This window comes from Tympanuchus pallidicinctus, unplaced genomic scaffold (genome assembly GCF_026119805.1).
Source record: "Tympanuchus pallidicinctus isolate F22 unplaced genomic scaffold, pur_lepc_1.0 scaffold8, whole genome shotgun sequence".
In the NCBI taxonomy this organism is placed as follows: domain Eukaryota; kingdom Metazoa; phylum Chordata; class Aves; order Galliformes; family Phasianidae; genus Tympanuchus; species Tympanuchus pallidicinctus.
The window spans coordinates 28,236,239-28,260,523 of NW_026294802.1; the positions used below are offsets into that span (position 1 = coordinate 28,236,239).

General features: G+C 39.3%; 1 protein-coding gene across 1 annotated transcript in view; it reads left to right on the top strand.

Moving 5' to 3' along the window:
• PTPRR (protein tyrosine phosphatase receptor type R) overlaps positions 1-24,285 on the top strand; it is a 145,256-nt gene that overhangs the window by 112,675 nt on the left and 8,296 nt on the right. Inside the window, 5 exon segments of the mRNA XM_052668998.1 lie at positions 3,501-3,585; positions 10,057-10,136; positions 12,219-12,356; positions 20,380-20,490; positions 21,464-21,621. Coding sequence (XP_052524958.1) covers positions 3,501-3,585; positions 10,057-10,136; positions 12,219-12,356; positions 20,380-20,490; positions 21,464-21,621 — 572 coding nt within the window.

Consider the following 24,285-nt stretch of genomic DNA (forward strand, 5'->3'; position numbering starts at 1 on the left):
AGAATCTCATGTACCCAGATCCTCTCACACAACATCCCTGCTTGGTTTTGGATCAACTGATGCTCGTATTTTATTCTTCTTTCAGTAGGACACAATGCAACTTTGGCCATTCCATATCTCCAGAGAATTGTATTGAAGATCACGATTTTTCTGTTCCAGTTTTAGATTTTTTTTTTTAACGTCTTTTAAGATGAGGCTGCTGTACACTTTCTGTCTAATGTCTTCCTGGCTACGGATAATAGCTTTAGTAGAAATGTTAAGCATATAAGGAACACAATATATAACCGTCACTCATTCTGCTCAGTCAGCTTGTTTTAAGTAGCTAAGAAAATACAACAAGAAAGTCTTTTTGAGACTAAAATTACTATTTCCCATGAAAACAGTGCCAACTATGCTGAAAATTGAGAAATGATGTTCGAAGTTTTCAATGGAAAACTGAAAGATGATATCTTTTGAGTTACACTTGGTTTAAAGAATTATTTTAATTACCATTATAGAGGGGTATTAGTTCTACTTTTTAACTGTCAGTATCAAATGTTCAAAATACTTTTGCACAATATTTATTAAGACAAAAATGCTATTTTCTTGTTCTGGTTTTTTTTTTTTTGGTTGTTGGTTTTTTTGTTCGTTTGTTTTCTTTTTGGTTAGCAGAAAGTTTGGATATTTTTACTCAAATACCTGATCTGCAATGAAGAAGAAACATAAATTATCCAGCAAGTATCTGCTTAGTAGCTTACTACTACTTACAAGAACTTCAGAACTTGGTGATGGAACGGAGAAATTTCAGTTCTTGAAACACTGGAATTTCAGAAAGGGCAGTTTTGTATGGGAAAGAGTGAGATAGTTGAATCTGCAAAACTTGGTTCTCATCAAAAAGGAGGCATGAATATAGCAAATCCTTAACTGGATTGCCTCCATTTTCCTAAATTTTGCCAATTTTTCTGGAATGCTCTCAGAGACCCAAGTCATATCTGTTTATGTGCATGAATGGATGTAGCATTTGAGAACGCAAACATGAACCAAAATTCCTGTTATTAGAACATTATCACCTAGATAGGTGGAGGAGCCCAAGAACAAAAGCCTACGTGCATATGAATTTATAGTTACATGAGTGCAACTGCCTTCAGCTTATAAATTTCTATTTTAAAATATCATACATTTATGTAAAACAGCTTGATGTGCATTGTCTAGTTACCTACAGATTTTGTGTGCTTATTCACACAAAATTCATGCGTTTTGCCATCAGCCGGGTTTATCTATCCCCCCACTAGCAGGATGGTTTCCTCATCGACTCCTGAATTTTATTCTGGAATCCTCTGTTGCATTTCGTAGCCAGTCTCACAATAAGTGACCTGTCTGTGGCTGAGATCCATAGTGCACTGGCAGATTTCTGTCTGTGCCCTTGGACTCATAAGTACTTAATACTGGGAGGAGCCCACTGGCTACAGAGTGTTTACAGGATGTAAGTAATTAATATTATTAATTGACATTGTTGGCCAAAGAAATACATTCCTGTTTTGAGCTTGCTAGCATTTCTCCATCTGTCAGTAACTAGCCAACTAATGAACTATTTTAAAATTTCAAAAGGCATCAACAAGGAGACAGCTAGGTGACTGGAAAAGCCCCACTGACAATAATCACTTGTGCAGGCCCTTCCTCACATCTTTTTTCTAGACTCTTCAGATAACCAGCATAGATTCTGTTACACAGAAGCTTAACGTATTGCCCTCTCCTGTTGTTCAGTTCAGCAATAACATCTTTCAGAACCAGTGATGTTAACACTGAGTTTACTGGACCAGTGAGTCTCAGCCACTAGGTGAGTGCAAGGTGCTCACAACCCATATTAGTTGGCAGCCTTCAGAGCCCATGGGCCAAGGAGAAGATCCTCATAGAGGTGACCACTGGGAAGAGGATAGATATGGGTACAAAAGGGGAAAGGAAGTGAGTATGAAGGAAGGGGCATCAGAAGTAGGACAGGGAAGAGATGGTTTGACCTGGAGGAGTTAGATGAGATTTATGCAGGAGTGGAGCTTTACAACTAAGATCCTACCCTTAGCACAGGCATCGCATGGATGGCAGTGCAGGGAAATGGAACTGAATCTGCAAGAAAAAAAGGATTTTAGCAGCATGGTTTTTACTAGCCTGAAAAAAGAGGCAGAGACTCATTCTGTTGAGAACTCAGTAGAAGAGCAAGGAAGAGATCTAGAAAGAAACAGAGCCATGTCCCTGTTTGTCTCACAAAAGCACACAGGAGCCATGTGTCTGAAGAATGGTGGCCGTGCATTTGATCTTTGCTGAAGTCCTGGTCAGGTCTTGGTCTCTGGATTTAGAAACTGGCTGATTTTGGAGGAAAATATTTGAGTAAATTTTCCAGTGGTGCAAGTCAAAAGAAGTCCACACTGTACAGAGTAAGAATGTACCTTTCGTGCCTCCTCAAGTTCCTATGTGTCTGCAAGAGGCAATTATGTAATATGCCACTATCTCTTTGGATAAATTTCCCAGGCTAATAACAGAATTCTGAAATCTCCAGAAATTACTGTTACGTATTAATTTAACAAAGATCATGTTCATACGCTAAGATAATTTAAACAGCACTGGCCAAAAACAAAATAAATTGGGGAAAAAATGAAGATTTGAATCAACTGAAACATCTTTCATGTTTTAGCTGGTAAATGTCAATCATGGGAGGAGGGAAGGGAAGAGAAGAAAAACTGTTTCATTTTGTCATTTCCAAAGTTTGTTTGCTTGTTTTTCATTCAACCATAAGAACACTAACAGTATTTTGAGACCTCAAAATCAAATGACTCTTCCTCCCCCTTAGACCAAGTGAAGCATTTTCTTCAATGTAAATTAGGAGTATTTTTATTTTACTTTTTTTTCCAAATTGTTTTTCAGTATGAACTGTAAGTCAAATTGTCACATCAGTTATTTTCACAACTTCAGATGTAAGGGAGGTAATGTGGTTCAGAGGCTCAAAATTCAAAATGAGAATCAAGGCAAATAGATTTTTATTTTTATTTTTATATGCTTTTGAGTTACTGCATGCAGAGGCCTAATCATTGCTGTAAAAAGCAAGTAAGATCTTTAACTGATGTTGTTAAGGGCTTTGCACAAAATTTAAATATATATAGTAAAATATTATTTAATTATCTTGAAAGCTCTCAGTCCATTCATACAAAATGCTGTTCTTTCCTGCTATGATACTGCACTTTTCAACTCCACTTTTCTAGTACTATTGTGTTTTCTAGCATATCTCCTAATCTTCTAAAAAACCTTGACTTTAATAATTCATCAGAAGTGTTCCTTGGAAGTCACCCTTTCAGTATGCAACTCCTGTGTTTATTAAAGGAAGGGTGTTGACAGACTTGAGGTGGGAACCACTTTTTTCTTAATAACTTTGATGTCAAAAGACAGTTGTGTAACAGCAGATGGCCTTCTGGGGATAATTTCCTGTACAGTTCCTTTGGAAACACCAATCTGATTTAATTTATTTTTTATAGGAAATACCAATGAATTTTGTGGATCCCAAAGAAATTGACATCCCGAGTCATGGAACTAAAAACCGCTATAAAACAATTTTGCCAAGTAAGTGAGTTAGCCCTACTATGAAATTCAGTCTGCTTTGAGAACATACTGCCATGAACAGTTAGTTGTCCTTATCTTCGATTGCTGTGCACCTATTCATAAGTGTCTTTTTAGTCTATGCAGAAAGCAAGCAAAAATCCAGTTCTGGGGGACTGACCGGTGCAGGATTCTGCCTGGATGCCTTAGTCATTAGATGCACACTTTGGCTGCATCCCAACCACATGCTGAAATGCAGCCTAGGTGTATGCTGATTTTAATCTAGAGGACAGCTCAGGCAAACAGGTTGAGATGGATATGCCATGCCTCATAGCAGCTCCCCTGATCTGGAGAGTGAGAGGACCGAGGCTGTTGCCTCTATCAAAGCCTGCACCATTGGGCAGAGTGCAGCCCCTCACTGAATTCTCTCTAGCTGGATCAAACTAGCAGACATTGTGTCTTACATTAAGTTGCCCAGACTAAAAGAGAAATTGCATCCTATCCTTTCTCATAATGGACTTCCATCTTTCTGAGTCCACTTTGTTTTGTTTTAAGTATTTTTCTTCTCCATGCACTGCATGGCTTTGTGGAAACACATTTACATTATAAGAACATAGTGCTTCTTCACTGTTGCTGTAAACTTGCTACTGCTTTGCTATACTGCGTCTGTATTCTCATCAGCCCAAATTATTTATTTCTGTCATAGTAACAATTGGTTTGTTATAATTAGAGGTGATTGAAAACTTTTCAGTGGAATAGTTTTCCTTCAAAATACAGGTTTCTCTGAAATTGAACTATTTTTATACCATTCTGGGGAGGGATGCCAAGATATTCCAATTCTTTTATTAATCATTTAATAGTGTTGAAGTGGAAAAGTTCAGTGATCCTGAATTTTTAGGAACTGTCCCGCAACGAAATATAAACACAGTTTTGCATTTGGAATGAAGAATACTTTTTTAAATTACAGCATGTTCTATTCACTAGGAAACTGCTTTCTAGTAATTTCTATAATGTCCTTGTTGGACTATGTTACATGTCAGTCATGCAAATTCACACACTTTGAATGACCAGATTTCTCCCAGTGAGCCTGTATGCACTGTAATTTGCTTACACCATCCTAAGACCTTGCAGTCGAATGAGAAATGATGGCCTTCAACTGCTTGATTAGCCTCAGAAATGTGATTTGATACACAGTTGGGGAAAAAGATGCATTGTGTTGAGTCCTTGTTTCCTTTCAGCCACCAGCAAAATTCCCACTGTCTTCAAGGTCAGTTCATCTGTATCAACAGATAGCTGTATGCAGCTGAGTAAAACAGAGGAATGTTTAAGGGAATTAAATAGGTGAAAGCAATTGAATGAAAGTTATCAATTACCAAGGAATTAGAAAACTAAGTAGCCCCAACAGTTTGGATCAGCATCAACAGGGTATGCACAGAGGCTGAAATCCTGACCCCTTTGACAAAAACAGGAGCTTGCTGTTGACTGCAATAGAGCCAGGTTATCACTCAAGCCTGCCTTTGCCTGATGAGCAACATTTCTAGAAAGATATCTCCCTTTCTACAGTGCCTATAGCATCAGGTTCACCTTCAGGAGCACCTCATGAGTGCGAGAAGACCTGCTTCACTGCTGCATGTGTTCTGAATTGGGTTATGACAGCTGGGCCTTTGTTGATGCTTATGAGTTTTGAGAGTTAGAATGCCTTCATGTTCTCACTTCCAGCCAGTCAGGGTGCACAGCTGACTCGAAGGCACATTTTCAGTTAAAGCTCACTGCTGATGTGCATCCCAGCTACTCTTTGACAGGCACTTCGTAACCCTTGTTGACAGAAATCAAAAGGTCTGGTGTGTGTTAGCACCAAGCATGTTCAAAGGAGATATTTTGAGGATCGAGGCACATGCTCATAATAAATACTCACACACCCACATCCAGTCCAAAAGGGCTTGGAAACAATCAGCACCATTAAATAGAGTGGTCTTTCTGGTTTCCTGCTCAGATGATATCAACCTACTGCTCAGTGCACCCATGTCAGCTTTTCCATTCCCAGCAGTGGTGTGTCACTTGTGGTAACAAGTGATGTTGGAATTGATGGATTATCTCTAAAAATGCCCCATCCTGCCTGCTCCACCCTCTGCACTGGGATGTTCTCATTTTCTAAGAGATAACTTCAGCACAGATAATTCTGTCACAGGGAGCATGGGGGCAGGCTAGTGTTAGTAGATACTACCCAGGCAGGCACCAGCATGTGTACAATTACTGCCTGCTGAAATCAGTTATACGTGGAAAACTCCAAAGTGCAGGAAACATTGCATTTCTATGAAAGATGTTTTGTTTGCAGTGTAGTATAGCCAACATTCATATACAAACACTAGGATTTCTCGGTAAGTTTTGAGTGTTATTTGCTATATATTAATATGCTAATACATCCAGTGAGGAAAAGACAAGTCGCTGGACTGCTCCTTGGGGTCACTGTTTCTTTATCCATCCCTCTGACTGAGATGCCACTCATTAGTCCTGTGAAAGCCCTCTCCATATCTTTGACTGCATTCCCCTGCCATCCCCTCAGCATTCTGGCCTCCTTTGTTGCTAGTCCTACCCCAGGCTCTATCACAGTTACGTTCCTGTAGTGGAAAACCAGCCCTGATGCTCCCTCTTTACCATCTTATTTCACACCTTCACCAGCTGTTTCCTGCAGCCCCTAACACATGTCCTCACAGCATGCAGTCAGCTTCAAACACATGTGTTTCTTCCCCTTTCTACTCCACTTTTCCACCTCAAACTAGAAGGAGGATTGCTGTGGTGCTTCAGAGCAGGTGTGGGATTTTGCTCACAGAGGGACAAGTGGCTTAACAGTGTTTGAGTGGGTATCTGTGTGTGACATACATCCAACATACCTGGGCATCACTCCTTATTTTTTCTTAAAAAGAACACTCAAGGCAAGAGCATGCATGAAAGCAGTCACTGCAGAAGGGCAGATTGACAGTAACATGAAGATGCAAAGCAGGTCCACAAATACATATGCTGTTCCTGAATTGCTTGTGTTAAAACTGGCTGTGACACTCCATTTAAAGACAAGGGGAAACTTAAATCTAAATCACGTGAACAAGGCAATCTCTTACACAAGCTTATAGGCAGATGCTGGGAAACCATTCTCTTGATGTTGAGAATTTTTGAGCTCCCTGGTGTCTTATTTGCTCCAGTCCTGCTCCCTTGTGAAGGCCATAGGATTCCCAACAGGCTCTCAGAGACAAAAGATAAAAATCATATTTGCATAACAGAATATTAAAAAAAAAGTTTGCTCTTAGGCAAATTTAACGTGTTTTCATCAAAGGGTTTCTGTATTTTCACGTGATTTGACAGAATGTGTTCTAGTTGTAGTCACTACTATTATAACTACTATATTTGTCAATAGCGTTGTAATTGAATAAAATAGAATAATTAATAGAATAATTAATGTTAGTTAATAGCATAAGTGGGTATTTGGCATACCTTATTTTTAGAAATTAAGAAAAATTCCCTTTGCATCAGTGAAATTATTTTCTAATGCTGAAGCAAGTTTTAAAATGCAGAAGCACTCACCACCATAAATCAGTTAGATTTGGGAAATCCTGGACTGTAATGGAAGTGCTGGAACATGATTCAGTCAAAATTAAAAAATTCAGTGTAGTTTACAGGTACTGTGTATATGAAGTGTTTGAGGTAGTTACGATACTTGCAAGTTTAATAGCTTACTCCCCAGCTGGCATAGACTGGGGATACAGTCTGGATTCTTCTCTGTCCTGTGGTGCAATCTTTATCAAAGAATATCGCTACTCGTATTTGATTTAGAGACTGCAAACAAAACCAAGCAAAACAGAAGTGAATTTCAAAATGTTTTGATATCTAAAAGCTATCTGACTGTTTTGGGCTGCGAGTGGGACAGCAGTCTGCCCCAAAACATATTCAGCTTCTTTTCCTACCCAAAAAAGAGAAATGCCATAGGGACAGCCCTTCTTACACTTTTTCAGTCCTACTGTCAGTGAGGTAACTAGAACTGATCTAAGGCAAACAAGTGACTTATCTTGCAAATACTACAAAAACAAACATACCCATGCTCTAAAGAATTTAGCACATAGTAGCAGTCTAAATGAAAGACGAAAAAAATGAACTCAAGTAGGATAGAGCTTGTGCAATGGCATGAAGCTGGGGGTCTTCATGACGAAGCAATGTTCTTGCTGTGGATGAAACTCCAGTGTTTGCAGCATAGGGGAAGCTGTCTGGCAGTGCCAGCCATGCTATGATGTGATCCCTATATGGGCTAGTCTTATGGGGGCAAGCTACAGATCATTAACTCCCTCGAGCCTGGTAAATTCATACCAGTATTAATTTGTTAAAGATGGAGTTAAAGGAAGCCTCTTCTGCATTAACCAGTGCCTTAATGAGAAAACTGTCCCAGACTTCCTGGACGTATGGAAGAAAACAGCAGTAACTTTGGCACAGTCATTATTGTAGGTGGCATTTTTTATTGGCAATTCCAAGTATTTAACAGCCTTGCTGCGTTTCAAGATGTTTTACACATGTTGATGAATTCAGCCTTGCACCCACCGTCTGTCTTTCTCCTGTAGCTTCAGACTCTCAGGCTTTGCCGTCCTTGAGGAAAAGATGATTACCTCCAAGATAGTTGTCATTCAGGAGTAAGCTAATTGCTTCCATTTGTGTGCAATGACTGTGCAGTGGCTCTGGATCTTGAGCAGTGCTCAGGTGTTCCTCATTTCTGAGCTAAGTGTACAGCAATTTTCTATTTCAGAAGTGATCAAGACTTAATTTATAAAAAATCACTATTCTAAAACAGCTTTTTCTTATCTGATTGGAATTGGGAGAGTTTCATAAATTCTGCAACTGATTTAGCTGATCCTCAATACTAGAGGAATCTATCCCAAGGTATGGTTAAGCTGGATGTTGAGTCTGCTTGGAAGAGGTTTTTTAAGGTAGGGGTCAAGCCGTATCAGAATTGGAGGCAGTGTGTGAACTAGAGGAAATGAATGTTTTTTCAAGGCCACGTAGCCTGAGGCACTTGTGGAAGTGGCTAATAATCATTCTGTGCTGAAAAGGAATGAGAGATTTCCTGCCTTCATATTGTTAAGGGAGAAAAAAAAACTAAGCAGTCTTCATGTTGTGCTTTTAACACAAAGGACAAGATTTCCATGCACAGACTGAATTAAAAGGCATTCATTCATTTGCCCATTTTATGAAATATACATTCAGAACTCAGGCCTGGGTCCTGAAATGGCTCGACTCCTTTCCCCAGAAGTCCCTTTCAGCTCTAGGGATAAAATGGCATGAGTATGTTTGGGATCACCCTTCTCTTCCTTTGATTTGCAAAACTTTTGTCTTTTCATAAAAATGGTGAAAAGTCACACAAGAAAATATCAGGTTTTGCTGTAGCACAGGAAGTTTTCTCACCACCCTCCAGTTCAGCATCCATCTAAGAATCTTTGAATATTTGTCTAAATTGCATTGCAAATGAGCTTTCCAGAGACTGTTTCCAAAACAAAAGAAAGCTGATGATTCTACTTAAATAATTAAAGAAACAGCTGGAAGAATATTTTTCAGTAGAGAAATATTTCCGTATCATTTTTTTAAAAAACAGAGTATTCTTTCAGGAAAGATGTGAATAAAGCCAGATAGCCAAAGTGTGCCTCTATACTGCAATGTAGGCATCTCGCTCCCCTCCTTTTCTCTTTCTGATTGTGAATTTACTGCCCTTAATTCTGAAAGGAGAATCACTTCATCACAAATGAGCAATCAAAAAATGTGTTTGCAGGTGGAATTTAGTACCTCTTAGCTCTGTAGATACCAGAATTGCACCTCATTCCATTCTAGGTCATCCAAGACAATGAAAGGAAGATGATAAAGGAAAATGTTCCTATATTTTTTTTCTCCACTCTGTTACACACAAATGTTCCCAAACTGTCAAAAGAGAACACAGGAACAAAGGGAAGGATAGAGATTGCATAGTCCAGGCTTTTTTAGTGAACATTACATTGATGTAAAAACATGGCTGATTTCACTCCACACAGAGGAGTCTCTTCTTAAATTAAATCCAAGTAGTCACTGAAACAGTACAGCTTCCTGCAGAGGTATCTGTGCTGAATCTGAAGGACTTGGTATATTTGGTCCTGTAAAGATGAATGGCAATTTTCAAAGACAGTGTAGGCAGATCAGCTGGATACTCAGCACAGGCGGATTAGACCATGCTTGAGCATTGTCTGGACCTGATAGCATTGCTTTGATGTCTGCAGTTAGGTGAGACATTTCTACACAGCTCAGCAACGTGCACTGGTCCTTAGTTTCCCGTGATTAGTTTTTGTAGTGGAAAAAAATGTATACATAATGCTTTAGTGCTTTTGACAACCCCAAATAACCATAGGTTATTTTCTTCAACGAGTCTCTGATTCTTTATAGAAATCTTCTAATTATGGGTTTTCTTTTCAATTTCCATCTTCCTTATGCTCTTAGATCCTCTAAGCAGAGTGTATTTGAAACCAAAAAATCCATCTGACTCCTTGAGTACCTACATAAATGCTAACTACATTAGGGTAAGTAAATGTACACTATTCTTGTGCTTTTGTGACAATATTTGATTTTCCACCTGAATAGCCATTTTTGCCAAGGTGTCTCTCACTTTATTCCTATCCACCTTCATTGATAAATCCTAATCTTTTTGTCTACATTGCTGTGACAGAAATAATTTCCCGAGCTGTTTGTACCAAAGACCACACAGCCATCAATGTGCTAAAATAGTTGCAATAAGAAAAAGGTTATCAAATACATTTAAAAATATTAAGAAATACATGCATTACTGTTCCTGTTTACTTCAGTATTTACTGTTTTATGTTGTCTTACTGCCTTACAGGAAGGACGTATCAATATTTCGATAAAGAAAAGATCGGAGTCAACAGCAATATAAGCTCCATGATTGCTCATTGCAGTCATGTTATCTACAAACAAGTTCAGTGATCATGGCTTTTTCATACTCTAGCAATTCACGTTCCTGAAATCACAAGTTAATTAAACAAATATTGTAAAAGTTTGTGAAAATAATTGTAAGCAGATGTATTAAATATCCATGTGTGCACCAAGATGCACATTATTCACCTGTTTATACCTTGTATTGAATGGTTGCATGATGTGTACACTTTACCAGCACACTGTTGGAAATTATTATTTCTAAATGATAGCTATACCTCAGTGACACACACACAGAGCTTTCTTGTGACACAGTGGATGTGGCAGACAATACTAAGAAAATACTTCAGTAATGTTTTAGGACTATAGTCCCTTACATGGAAAATCAAATATTTTGATTAGAGATCCTCAGCTGGGTTGAACATATTACTGCAACTGAAATTATGGCCTCTGAGCTCAACAATAATGCTGCTTAATTAAATAGCAGGATATGAATATGCATTTTCACATCCACTACACCTCTTACTCTGCTTCATTTTACATCCTGTCCTTTCAGTGTTTTGTATGAAGGACATCACCTTGTAAATAAGCAGTGCAGTTGTCTCTGAAGGGTAACAGCACAACTCATCCATCAGCCAGACTGTGCTTTGAGTCCTGTGAAATATCCCTGTCCTTCGTGCCATCACCCTGAAAGCCAAAATACCATGATTTCTTCTGCTGTCACTTGTAGAAGTGTGAGCAATTGCAGAAAAAATCCAACTCAAGAAATGAAATCACGAGTCTGGCTGGGGTCCTGACACACCTGTCTTTGACAAACTACATTCAGTCAAATTGGTCAGTAGAGGGAGAACTGTTTATACCAGTTGAGGATCTATCCTGTTGTTCCATACAGTGGATAACAGTGCAGAAGGGTGTGAGCAGGGAGGAAGCTACCCAAAAGGAATAGCTGTGGTTAGAGGGCCCCGTACCACCTCAAGCAGATCTCCATTCTCTCTCTTCAGGCTGCTCTTAATCTGCACTGCTGTTGGGCATTCTGCCACTGCCTAAACTCACAAGTTCTCCTTTTCATCTGAAGAATAAAAAGGCAGTCTCTTTTTTTCCTATTTCTTCCTGCCTTTCCCTCCCTTCTGGTTCTCCACTGTTTACCCAGCCTGTCTTTGTGTCTCAGCACTCCCTGCACTGATGCTGTCCCTCCTGTAAGGTCTCATAAAGGTACTTTTCCCTTAGCAAAGATGCAGTGAACAGTCTTTGCCTCTGCAAACAGTCCTGCATTTAAAATCTTGTTTCCTGTCATGAAGATTCAGAGGAAAGTTTTATTTTTCTCATTTTTTTAATATGGCATCTTGACTGTAAACTATCTTGCAAACACTGCAGCAGTATAAATCATGAACTGAAGTACCATTGGATGATAGAAACCTCCAATACCTCACAGAACAGAATAAGCTAGAAGAAGCCAAGTAAGCAGGGAAATTTGAGAGGGTCTGATGTATGCTTAGGATCATTTCAGTTCATCGAATCAGTAGTTCCCAGAGGAAAAACTGTTCTACTGAAAATTTTCTGATCTGCTCTACTGTTGCTCTGACTGCTTTCAGCTCAAATAACTTACTTTTTTTTTAATTCCAGATTCCTCTTTCTGCTTAGAATCTTCACCTGTGACTTTGACTGACAACATGAATTTTAAGTAAATGTTTTTGTGCCTGTTTCTAAACCAGGGATATGGAGGTAAAGAGAAGGCATTCATTGCAACACAGGGACCCATGATTAATACTGTGAATGACTTCTGGCAGATGGTTTGGCAAGAGGACAGCCCTGTCATTGTTATGATCACAAAGCTGAAAGAAAAAAATGAGGTATGACAATTAGCCAAACCAAGAAATTTTTCCAATAGTGCTGCATGCTATAGAATGAACTTTAGCAGATTTGAAAGAAAACCAGCAGATAACCAGCCCTCAAATACGTGTTAATGGGCAATGTAAAAAACGTCAGTGTTCTCATACCCACCAGTTGCAATTGCATAGCCATCAGAAGAGTCATATTAAAAAAAAAAAAAAAAAAGGCAGAAATTACATTTTTGAAATCTGTGCTGTTGGGTTCATAGTTTATTAAGAAACACCTTGCTAACTTGTTGGTTGCCTCTGGGCGTCTTGCTGATTACTTTCTGTTATGTAAAGAATAGATGTACAAATGGGTAGTATCACAATTAGAGGTTTCTTGGCATGGTTGAAGTTTAGTCTTTGCTATAACAACAGTTTTCTAATAATTCCACATACTACAGAATATTTAGATCATCCCAGAAATGTGGTTTGGTCTCCCAAATGCCAGTACCCATGGAGAGACTTAACTGGAATGGAAATATATGGCTCTTTACCTTAACACCAATTGCAGGTGACAATTGCATTTGAATGGCTAATGGCTATCTAGCTGCCTGTTATACAAGCAGTGACTTTCAGTGATTCTCAACTATATCTTTAATAGCTTGATCTAGTATTTGTGTACATTTTTGCCAGACTTTCCTTGGTAGTGCCAGATTTTACTGCCACACACGAGAAATAAATACCACTCTCCTGTGATTTGGAGAGTTGCAACCAAAAGAAAGCTCTATTTTGAGGGTTTGAAAGTTACAGAAGTGGTTTATAGGGCTTGTGGCAGAAGAGAGACAGGTGTAAAAGAGTTCGCCTTCTTTCTTGTGTCCAAACTGATAGATGAAGTAGCTCTAGATGAAGTAGCGCTTCCCTACTCCAGGCAGGTGTTTCTACCATGTTTCAGCATGTTTTCAGGTAAGCACAAGGGCCATGTTGCCTCTGCCTTACTCACCACCCTGCACTTTAAATTCAGTTGAATGTGATGGCAGAGAGATTGATTTTTTTCGGACACAGTTCCCAGTCTCAGAGATCAGGGGACTAAGACTGTGTGTGCATTTCCAAGGCACACAAACTCACTGCTCAGTTTAAAGGTGGATTTGTTCGATTCCTTCCTTCTGCATTTGACCACCGTTTGACTCTTTGTCACAGGGAAACATGAAGCACTTCTTCATGTTTCCCTGTGAAGTGGCTTTAAATCCAGGTGATTTTAAGAAAGGTGCATATAAAATACAGATTGGTGCTGGAAAACATCCAGAGATTTCTTTCCAAAACAGGTGCAGTTTTGAACTAGACTTTTCATGTTAGTCCCCAGAAGCCTACATTAAAAGCATTACTTCTGAAAATATAGGAAACTCACCCCGATGTAACTGCTCAAAAGAATAAGTATTTCACTGAGGAAATGCTGACTGTTTAAACACTCACATCTGACACTGTGTAAGAAGAATGACTTGAAAGAAATGCTCAGTGATTTCCAACGTGTCAGGAAGCCCTGTGTTTACCTGAGTTACGCAGTCCCTCAGCTCTGGTGTTTATCCGCATTGTTGTGGCCTGCCAGTGGTCATTTCCTCCTAATAGAAAGGGGGGTGGAATCTCAAGTAGTTCCCAGGCTATAGAGAGAGGCTGTGTTTGCACAAGCTGTCCTGCCCTGTCTAGAAACCTTAGGAACTCTCCCACCATTAGTGCGTTCATTCTTAGGCCTTGATCTGCTATTGAAAAGAAAACATTTTGGCTAACTGCTAAGCTCAACCACATTAATTTAACTGTTAAAGCATTAGCTGCCTATGGAGAGGGTAAGAACAAAATTAATGTAATAGCACTTGATTATTTTTTTCTGCTGTCTGCTGCATTCCTCTCATTTTCGGGGAGGTGCATTTGTAATATTCACGCATACAAATGCCTTCATACTTGAAAGTATGTCCATGTGCTTTTCCACATATAGCCCTGTACAAACAAACCCCCAGATCAGATTCATAGGTATAGGACCCATTCCTCAGTTGATGTATCACTCAACACTTCAGCTGTAATGTACTAAAATGTACTAACTAACATACAGAGAGGGAGCTCTAAAATGAAACAAAACACATATGGAAAACAGTAAGCTCATCGATAAAGTTATGTCCTTAGCATAAATATAATTATTTGGGACATTAATGCCCTAGTTGAATATACCAAGGTTATGAATTTGCCATAGGAAGGGGAAACGTGTAAAATGGTTGTAAACACAGATTCCAATGGAGTTAGTTCCTTCTTAAGATTAAAAATGGTTAGGACTCACTGTGATAAGATTTTTTGTAAAATGGATGAAAACATAATTTGAAAGTAGAGTGCTAAGCAAAATATAATACATATTTTAGCTGTGTGAGGAAACATGGAACAAAAAATTATTGTTTGGGTTCTTTTTCATTTTGAACTCTTACGAAAAATGAAAATTGATTTGTAAGCAAGAATAATAATAATAAACGATGTCTGTAGCATTTTAAACAGAATCTGTGAAACTTTTACTCAAGTGAACGCAGTGTCTGAACAGGTTGGAAATCTGCCTGTCCAAGGAGAGTGCATAGCAAAGGAATCATAGAATTGCTTGCATTAAAAGGGACTCTTAAAAGCCATCTAATCAAACTCCCCTGCAATGAACAGGGGCACCTACAACTAGACTGAGTTACTCAGAGCCCAGTCCAGCTTGACACTGAATGTTTCCAAGGATGGGGCATCCACCACCTCTCTGGGCAACCTGTTCCAGTGCCTCTCCACACTTATTGTAAAAAACTTCTTCCTCATATCCAGTCTACTCAGCACTGGTGAGGCCACACCTCGAGTACTGTGTTCAGTTTTGGGCCCCTCACTACAAGAAAGACCTTGAGGCCCTGGAGCATGTCCAGAGAAGGGCAACGAAACTGGTGAGGGGTCTGGAGCACAAGTCTTATGAGGAGCGGCTGAGGGAGCTGGGATTGTTCAGTCTGGAGAAGAGGAGGCTCAGGAGGCTCATTGCATTCTACAACTTCCTGAAGGGAGACTGTGGTGCAAAAGGGTCTGGCCTCTTCTCCCAGGCAAATAGGAGCCCGAGGAAATGGCCAGAAGTTATACCAGAGGAGGTGTAGGTTGGACATTAGGAGAAACTTTTTCTCTCAAAGGGTGGTCAGGCACTGGAATGGCTGCCCAGGGAGGTGGTGGAGTCGCCGTCCCTGGTAGTGTTCAAGAGGCGCCTGGATGAGGAGCTACGAGAGATGGTTTAGTGCTTGTGGTACTAAGAGGAATGGGAGGGTGGTTGGACTAGATGATCTTGCAGGTCGTTTCCAACCTTGTGATTCTGTGATTCTGTGATTCTGTAAAATTCCCTTCTTTTAGTTTGAAACCATTTCCCCTTGTCGTATCACAACAGATGCTGCAAAGATGTGTCCCCTTCTTTCTTATAGCATCTCTTCAGACATTGAAAGATCACTATCTGGTCTTCCCAAAGCTTCCTCCAGGCTAAAAGGCCTCAGCTCTTTAAGCCTGCCCTTGTAAAGGAGAACTTCTACTTGAACAAATAATTTTAAAAACTTGGAATTCTAGGCTCTAATTTTTAGGATTAATATGAATTAAAATGTATCTCAACTAATCTAGGTGACCTCACTGAATCATAGAATGGTTTGTGTTGGAAGGGACCTTTAAGATCCTCTAGTTCCAACCCCTCAGCTATAGGCAGAGACATCTCTGTCCAGACCAGGTTGGTCAAAGCCCCATCCAGCCTAGTCTTAAATGTTTCCATGGAGGGAGCATTCACAGCCTCACTGGGCAACATGTTCCAGTGTCTCACCACCTCACAGTGAACAATTTATTCCTGATATCTAGTCTAAATCTCCTCTTCCAGCTTAAAGCCATTTCCCCTCATCCTGTCACTATGTGCCCTAATAGAAATTTCCTCTGCAGCTTTCCTGTAGGCCCCCTTCAGGTACAGGAAGGCCACTATATGCCCTCCCCAGAGCCTTCTCTTCTCCAGGCTGAAGAGCCCTAATGCTCTCAGCTTCTTATGGGGGAGTTGGTCCAGCTCTCTGATCATTTTTGTGGCCCTCCTCTGGACCTGCTCCAACAGCTCCATGTCCTTCTTGTGCTAGGGGCACCAGAACTGGAAAAAGCATAGTAACCTGCAGAGGACAATTCAACCTCTTAATGAATGGGCTAAATGACCCACAAAAGGTTGCCATCTCTAATCTTCTAATAAGACATGTTCTTACAAAGTTTTATCAACAAGACATGTGAATTTCATATATTACTGATTGTTTATTCAAGACAACAGAGCAATATAACCATAGTCATGCTATGTATCCCACAGATAATATGCATCTTGTTTACTTTAAAATATACTAGCAACAATACTTGTAAATCAGGAAACATATTTTGGGAAGCATAAATAAAAGGTATTTGCAGCATTCTGCAAAAATAAAGGACTAGTACTGAGAGATGCTTCAAACAATGCATGTTTATTCTACTCAGATTACGGAAATCTTGTTGTCAGAAATTATCTAGGACAATCTTGTTAACTCACTATTTAAAGTTCATATCACTCTTTCTGCAACATTTTTCCCTTGGCCTCTAGGCATTCTTATCTATGCATAACAAAATAGATTTTGGAATTCAGAAACCGTACTTTTTGCAGAGTTCACATAAGCATCTTTAAAGAGTAGTCATAATTTGAGTATCGGCACCACTGAGATGTCTCAGGTTTTGGAAAAACTTAAGAAGATTAGGTCCTAACATTGAGGATTTTTGTATATAAATGCAAATCGTGCAATCCATCCTAAAGTATATCTCTCGTGCTTGAGTTACTGGCAGTAAATAGAGGGCAGGAGTAAAAAGGGATTGTGGAACTGAAGCTTTCTCCTAATTATTCATTAGTTGTGTGTTTGTCTGGTGATAGAAGCTGTTAATGTATAAATTTCTTGTCACAGCCATAAGGAAAAATAAGCAAGGTAAGAACTGAAGCTGAAAGAAAGCACCATCACAAATGTCTGAGAATTGTTAAACCAATTTTGTTCATGGAGTTCAAATTCAGAGAAAGTAAAGCAAGTAAATAATCCATCAGCTGAGCAATCTTTTCTCCATTCAGCAGAGCTGTCTGGGAGAACCAGACTGTAACAGAAGAACGTTCTGACAAGTTCAAAATCCCATGCTCCTGATCACAGGCTGACAGTGGCAAACAGCAGGTGCCAGTCCTGATCCGAGGTGGAGCCAGGTCCCATTCAGTTGCAGAGATCCACCTCCAGAGCTGATATGTAAAGCCCAGCTGGGAGGGCTGGGATGCAAGGAAGCAGAACAGGGGATGAAGAGAACCTAAGCCTACGGCCCTTCAGAGAGGGCAGGAAAAAAGACCAAAATAAATTAAAAGTCATGTGAGATGCTGTTTATTGTATGAACTTCCTGTTCTGGCCAGGGAATGGGCCAGGGTCAGGCACCAGGTCAGAAATAAATAATCATTAGCTGAGAGTACCAGCAGATTGCTACTCAGTGCAATTGCGACCTGAGGGGGAATTTGAGAGATGGTTGGAAGACGAGATTTTCTACAAGAAGAAAGAAGAGTCCCAGCTTCTTGCTGGCTTGCAAGTTGGTTGAGGATATTTTTTTCTAGCTTAAGCAACTTCTAAAGTATCTTGCTCATAGCTCTTACGTGTTTGCTGACTGTGTAGAGAATTCAACCCCAACCTCACAAATCTGTGACCTATTTAGAAAGTGCTGTGAAGGATGAATGTGCTTAAAGGAATGCTAAGATGCCTGTAAGAACAGAAGGAACAGGATCAGCAAAAAAAAAAAAAAGTGGGGACTATCATGATAACAGCAAGTGAATTGTTCCATTTTTCAGGTGTATACAGTGGGCGATGAGCCTTTACTGACTACAGACATGAGGTTACAGAACAGCCTTCTTAACCACTGCATCTGGCTTTTGGCCAGGTCTAAAATACACTGACCTGGGACCAGTGGAATTTCCTTTTAGGTTCAAGTAATAGCTTGAGGCAATTTTTTTTTCTTATGCTCCCGGGATTTTCTATATTATTTTCTGTCTATCTGATCTATTTATCCCTCCCACCTTCGCCTTTATCCCTTTATTAAAATAAACCTTCAAAAATGTTAATTTCCCCACATAGCTTCTTACATATCTGGTCCCAACTCTATTTTCAAGCTGTTTGTTAAAGCAGTAACAAGAAGAACTTTAAAAAAAGCTTCATGGAGACTGTGTTAAAAATAATCCATTGTATCTCATTAAATGCAGATGGGCTGTTAAATGAAAGTTATTGTAATGGACGGTCCCGTTTCATTGTCCACCCAGCACAAGCTGCCAGTTACAGTTCTGGGAAAGAGTCAAGAAAAACTTCAGGACACCCTGAAGGCTTTGTAGCCCGCATTGCATACTTTCATTTATCAAGAAGTCTCAGGGGTTGACCAAACTATTGTTGATTGTCAGGGTACAATTGTGTATTTAGACTTTTTCCCATATTAGCACTGAAAACTACACTCCCAGGGAGGGGCATGAATTGCAGATCTCGCGGATGATAATAGCTGTGTGTCACATGGGGTGATTGTGGAACTGGTGAATGCTTTTTTTTCATACAGTTTTCTGAGTATTTTATTGCCATTCTTGGTGTCCTTGGGGAGACACCGAATTTAAGATGTTCGAGTAACTCTCCATTTGAATGAAACTCTCTGATTTGAACGAAACCAGCCAGATTGGCCAGCTTTATCTCAGAAAACGTGGCCGTCACACACCTTGCACTCTAAAGGTAATGGGCGTCTATTTTTAGAGAAGTATTTATACAGCAGGGATGTTTGCATTCAGTTCTATCAGCTGGTGGGATCAGCAGCAGCTGAAAGATCACACCTGGAGGTAAAGCCTGGCATTTACTTTGAACACAGTCGGATGTGTTTCTGGCTCATTTTTAGCAGAATTTGCTGGGATCTGTGTTTTATGACAATTAATTGCATTAGAGATTGTATCATCTTGCTGTGCAGTGTAAGCTACTGTTCCTTCAGCAAGTGTTTTTGAGGAAATGCAAACAATTTGGGGGATTCCTGTTCTTATAGGACTGTCTGTTCTCTCACTGTTGGATTTTTTTGGGTTTTTTGTTTGTTTGTTTGTTTTGTTTTTAATCTGTGTCGAATATTAAAGAGAATGTTTTCTTTAGACATTATGTTTTAATTTAATAAATGAGCATTGTTTCAAAAAATGTGGTTCTCACACACTTTATACTTGTGACTTAATGAGCATCTATTTTTAGGGAAGTATTTAAATGACAGGGATGCTTGCTTTCAAGCATAGAGATACTTCAGTGGAAATGAATATGAAGTTACAGTTGATCTGAAAATAAACTATTGCAGGGGAAAAATAATGTTCACTCTTAAGATACTATTTCATCATTTTTTCAGGAGACTCTTGTCAGATACACTGCTGAAATAATACAACACTACCGAGTCATTAAGAATTCTCAATCTAATTTTGTGTAACTGTAGCAAGACTGTTCCGTGTATAATAGTGATGTGATGACATCTTAGGCAAAACACTTATGGCTGAATTCAGTAAGCACTTAGGGCACATCTGCACGCTTTGTTTTATCGTGGCTCAGGAGAGTAAACAGGATAAAAAGCCTTGTGAGGGCAGGACAAATTCTAAACATCTTACTCAGGAGAAAATCCCTTTTAGAAAGAGTAAACTTAATAAATCTTCAGGTTTCGGGAAAAAAAATCATCCTCAATTTTTGAATATATAAAATAGTTCCTTCAATTGAACCTCAGTGAGATTTTAAAAATAAAAACAGCTGTTGTAAGCATTCAGTGATAGAGATTCATATTTGAGAACTCAGATCCTGAAAATCAGGCCTAAGTCCTTAATTAAAAAGCCCAGGATGTCTTATTTAGGAATGCTTCCACTGTCAGTAACGCTTTGGTTGAATTCATCTGCGCTTTTGAGGCAGAGAAATTCTGTGTAAAAATTAACGTGGCTCCAGAATCTAGTTTCTTGACGAGACCAATGTTTGCTTTCCAGAAGTGTGTGCTCTATTGGCCAGAAAAAAGAGGAATCTATGGGAAGGTTGAAGTCCTTGTTAACAGTGTGCAAGAATGTGAGAACTATACTGTCCGTCAGCTCACAATAAAGGTAAAAATCTGCATCTGAGAAGCTTTGTTACTAATGCTTTATGTTTTCAATTTTAAATAAAATTAAACTGTTTTTTCAAAGAGCATACATTTTTACAAGAGAAGTAACTGAGCTGTGAAGCAGCTGCAAGGTATAATTGAGACCAAAGCTGTGGAACACATCATATTGCTGCTTTGTATCATTCTGACAATAAAAAAAAAAAGGCTTCAAAAACATCCAGATTTCACTCTCTTGAATTAAATTTGCTTTGAATCTCTTTTAGTGTTGCCAAGATGAAGTAAAGGGATCTTAGTTAATGAAAGAACCACAACATCAGCCAAAAAATGATAAGCTGTCCATGTTATATGCAGGGTGCCTCTATAGCCCATTTAAGAAACTAAAAATGTAAGGAGCGCATAAGGAAAACTTCATAGTTTCATGGCTCTGACTAAACATTAACTGTGCAAAATAAGGCAGATGCTCCCATGATGCTAAGTTACTGCCCATATAATGCTTATGTGCTATAGGACTCCATCACGAGCTCCTCCCGATAGAGCTTTGCAATAAATAAGTGATGACCTCGGGAGATTTGCTTGACGTGGGAGATCTGGGGAGATTTGGTTCAGCTCTGACTGCCAGGTGTGGATCAAAGCCATATTGCCAGGCTGGAAGCATACAAGTTACTATAGCTTGTATTTACCTTCTTTGCTTGTTGAAGTAGCAACAGTCTCTGCTGGAGAGTCTAAACTGGGTGACAATACAGAATGGGCTCAGCACGGTTTACATACCTGGAAAAACAGCCAAAATTTCATGTGCACAAACCTTGCTTACAATTGTGTCCCTGGAAGCATGTCTGTTCCCCTCAGTTGTATCCCCTCAGTCTAATAAAAGCAAATTGTTAAATCTCTCTTGACATTCTTACCATAACATTGAGAAAAAATAAAAAGAACTGCTCACCACAAGCATGCATAAAAAACCTTGATGCTATTTCCAGCAAGGGAGTCAGTCTCGGAGTGTGAAACACTACTGGTACACATCCTGGCCTGACCACAAAACACCTGACAGTGCCCAGCCACTGCTGCAGCTGATGCTGGATGTAGAGGAGGACAGGCTGGAAGCACCTGCCCGAGGGCCCATCGTCGTGCACTGCAGGTAATTTGCAGGCTTTTTCTTCGAGAACTGACATGGAAAATGACATCAAACAGTCCTAAACAAAGAGCATATTGAGGGAAGAGTAAAATTCACCAGATCTTCCTCATGCTAATTGACTTTTTCGGGTCCTTTGTGCGTTTTGGATAGAATTCCCTTGTTGCTTGCAAATCCTTTCTGAACCATTCTTCATTTCTGCTAATTAATTCTGTGTTTGAAAGACCAGCTGGAAAGATGATTTTGCTTCTGTTTCAAGTTCATGATTTGCTTTCTTTTTTATCTTGTTACATTACTATGTAGCTAAGTCAGACGCAATGCCATGTGACTGGTTGGATGAAATGTAAGATACAGACATCGGGAACGAATTTGCAGTCCAAAACACACCAGTAGTAAAACTTGTGAACATTTTCACAAAGGCAGATGGTTCTCAAGAGAAGAGTGTTACTAACACAAATTATAACGAGCTCGCAATCAGTGTCCTTGTAATCATTCTGAGGACGTTCCATTTTATTGTTCTGTGTCGATTCATTGCCCTATGTTCTAATATAAGTAGTAGGAAGTAGGGCTAAACTTAGATATTGGTGGGAAAATATAGGTGAAGCAAAACAGAAAATAAAATGAATTCAGTGTTTCCTTACTTCCTTTGTCTCATAGACACCATACATCTCTTACAGTTGGGATAGTACCATTTATTCCTACAAGTCCATCAAAACCTGAGCTTTTCATCTTGAGCCACTTCTTTTCAACTCTATATTTTGAAGTTGAGAAATGGAAGCCAGATTTAAACATTATTTTGCAAATCCAGAATGTGATGAATAGGAACTTTCCTAAATTGTATCCAGCTGTTTTCATCAGGAATTGTAGTTTTCCTGAACAATGCACAAATCTGTGGATGGACAATGAGGTTCCCATTTTTCTACTAAGGGTGTCATGTCTTTAGAGGAACAATGTGTCTTTCCAGTGTGAGACATGTGACAGCAAAGCCTATAATTATGAACAGGAATTTATTCATGATTGAAGATCTATGCCTTGATTAAAATCAATAGTTCAGTAACAACACAACTATCTCTACACTCACTACGCAATGGGCAATAAAATGGATAAACCCTCTCATACCACATTCTCTCGTCACATCATTTCTTCCATTTTATTCTGAGTTGCCAGTGAGGTCATCCAGTCCTTACAGAGCCTGTGCACACTTTCTCAGACCTGAGATAGAAACGCACAATTCTCAGTTATTTCTAATGGATCATTACAGGACATGCTCAAGCATTATCCTTAATCTGAAACAGAAGAGCTTTAATAATCTCTGAAAACTTGGAATTATGACATGAGTGGAAAAAAAAATCATTTTTTCTCTGTGTCTTCTTGTAGCCTTTCAGCATAGGGTGCTGTCTTACAGACTTCGCTGATGAGTCCATTCAGGACTTGGGATATGAGGAGGGCTTTAATCATCTTAGCAAAGTCCGCAAACACATGAAAAAGGAGTAAACATTTGTTTTGTTCCTTGAAATCAGCAGCTCTGATTCTCCAAAAATAAAAGAATTTCCAAAGGGAAAAAGTTTTAAGTCAGTCTTGACAGTCTCTATAGTGGCATTAACTGGAAAGATATATAAGCTTCCTCATTCATGTCGTTCATTTAAAGCATGTGATAAGCAATGCAAATAGCTCCTTAAAATCTGTCCTTTGCATATGTATCTAGTATATCAAAATAATCTGAGTTTAATCGCAACAAGGGGCTTTGAGAGCAAATATATTTTGATTATTTTAGATAAAGAAGATTTTTTCTTAAAATTATTAGAAGAAATAGAATTAGAAACTGATTTAACCCTATTTAGTCAGTGAAGCCAAATTCACCAACAATCTGTCCCACAATTCAATTTCACTTACATCTGAATTGTTTAAACTTGGTAGCTCTGTGCATCAGACAGATGTCTACAAATTTATTTTTTATAAACTCTTTATAAACTCTGTCCTTCTCTTTTTTGGTACATCTCATAGATACCAATGCCCAAGAAGACTGGCTGTCAACTCAGGAACTTCAGCTCACTTGATCTTTTCTTACACTGCCAAATTTATCTCTCATTAACCCTGCATGGTAGGCTTAGCTTTCGTCACATATTTAACACTGCTGAGTCCTCTTGGAAATACTCAGTTCCAGAGGGATGTGTTCTCTCTTGAGTCCCTAAAGCACTCCTGTCTTTCATTCTGTGGTGAGTAGGTTGTGATTTGTTTCAGGTGTAGCAAATGGGTGTGGGTCTGCTAACACTTTGCACTCATATATATCAAGCTTTCATCTAAGACAGTGTATTCTTCCTGGCTTTAATTTAAATAACACTTGCAATGCTCTTATGGGTCAGGCGGCATTCATACCTATTGCAGAGATGAAGAAAGCAAGGTACCAACTGGCTGTTTCCTCTAAAGCCAGGCGTGGACACCTGGACCCAAATCCATGTTTTAATTTTTTTCCTCATATTTCCCTGCCATGCAGAATGGCAGGGAAGAGCTGCACCGAATTCCACATTCCTTAAACCAATAGTCAAGGAAGAGATTTTCAGAAGTGCTGAGGGCTCAAGGAGGTAAAAATAATGGCTGTAATGGCTGTTTCCAAGCAGGCATCAGTAAAACCTGGAGTTGTAGTATCAAATCCTTTTCTCTCCCGCAGAA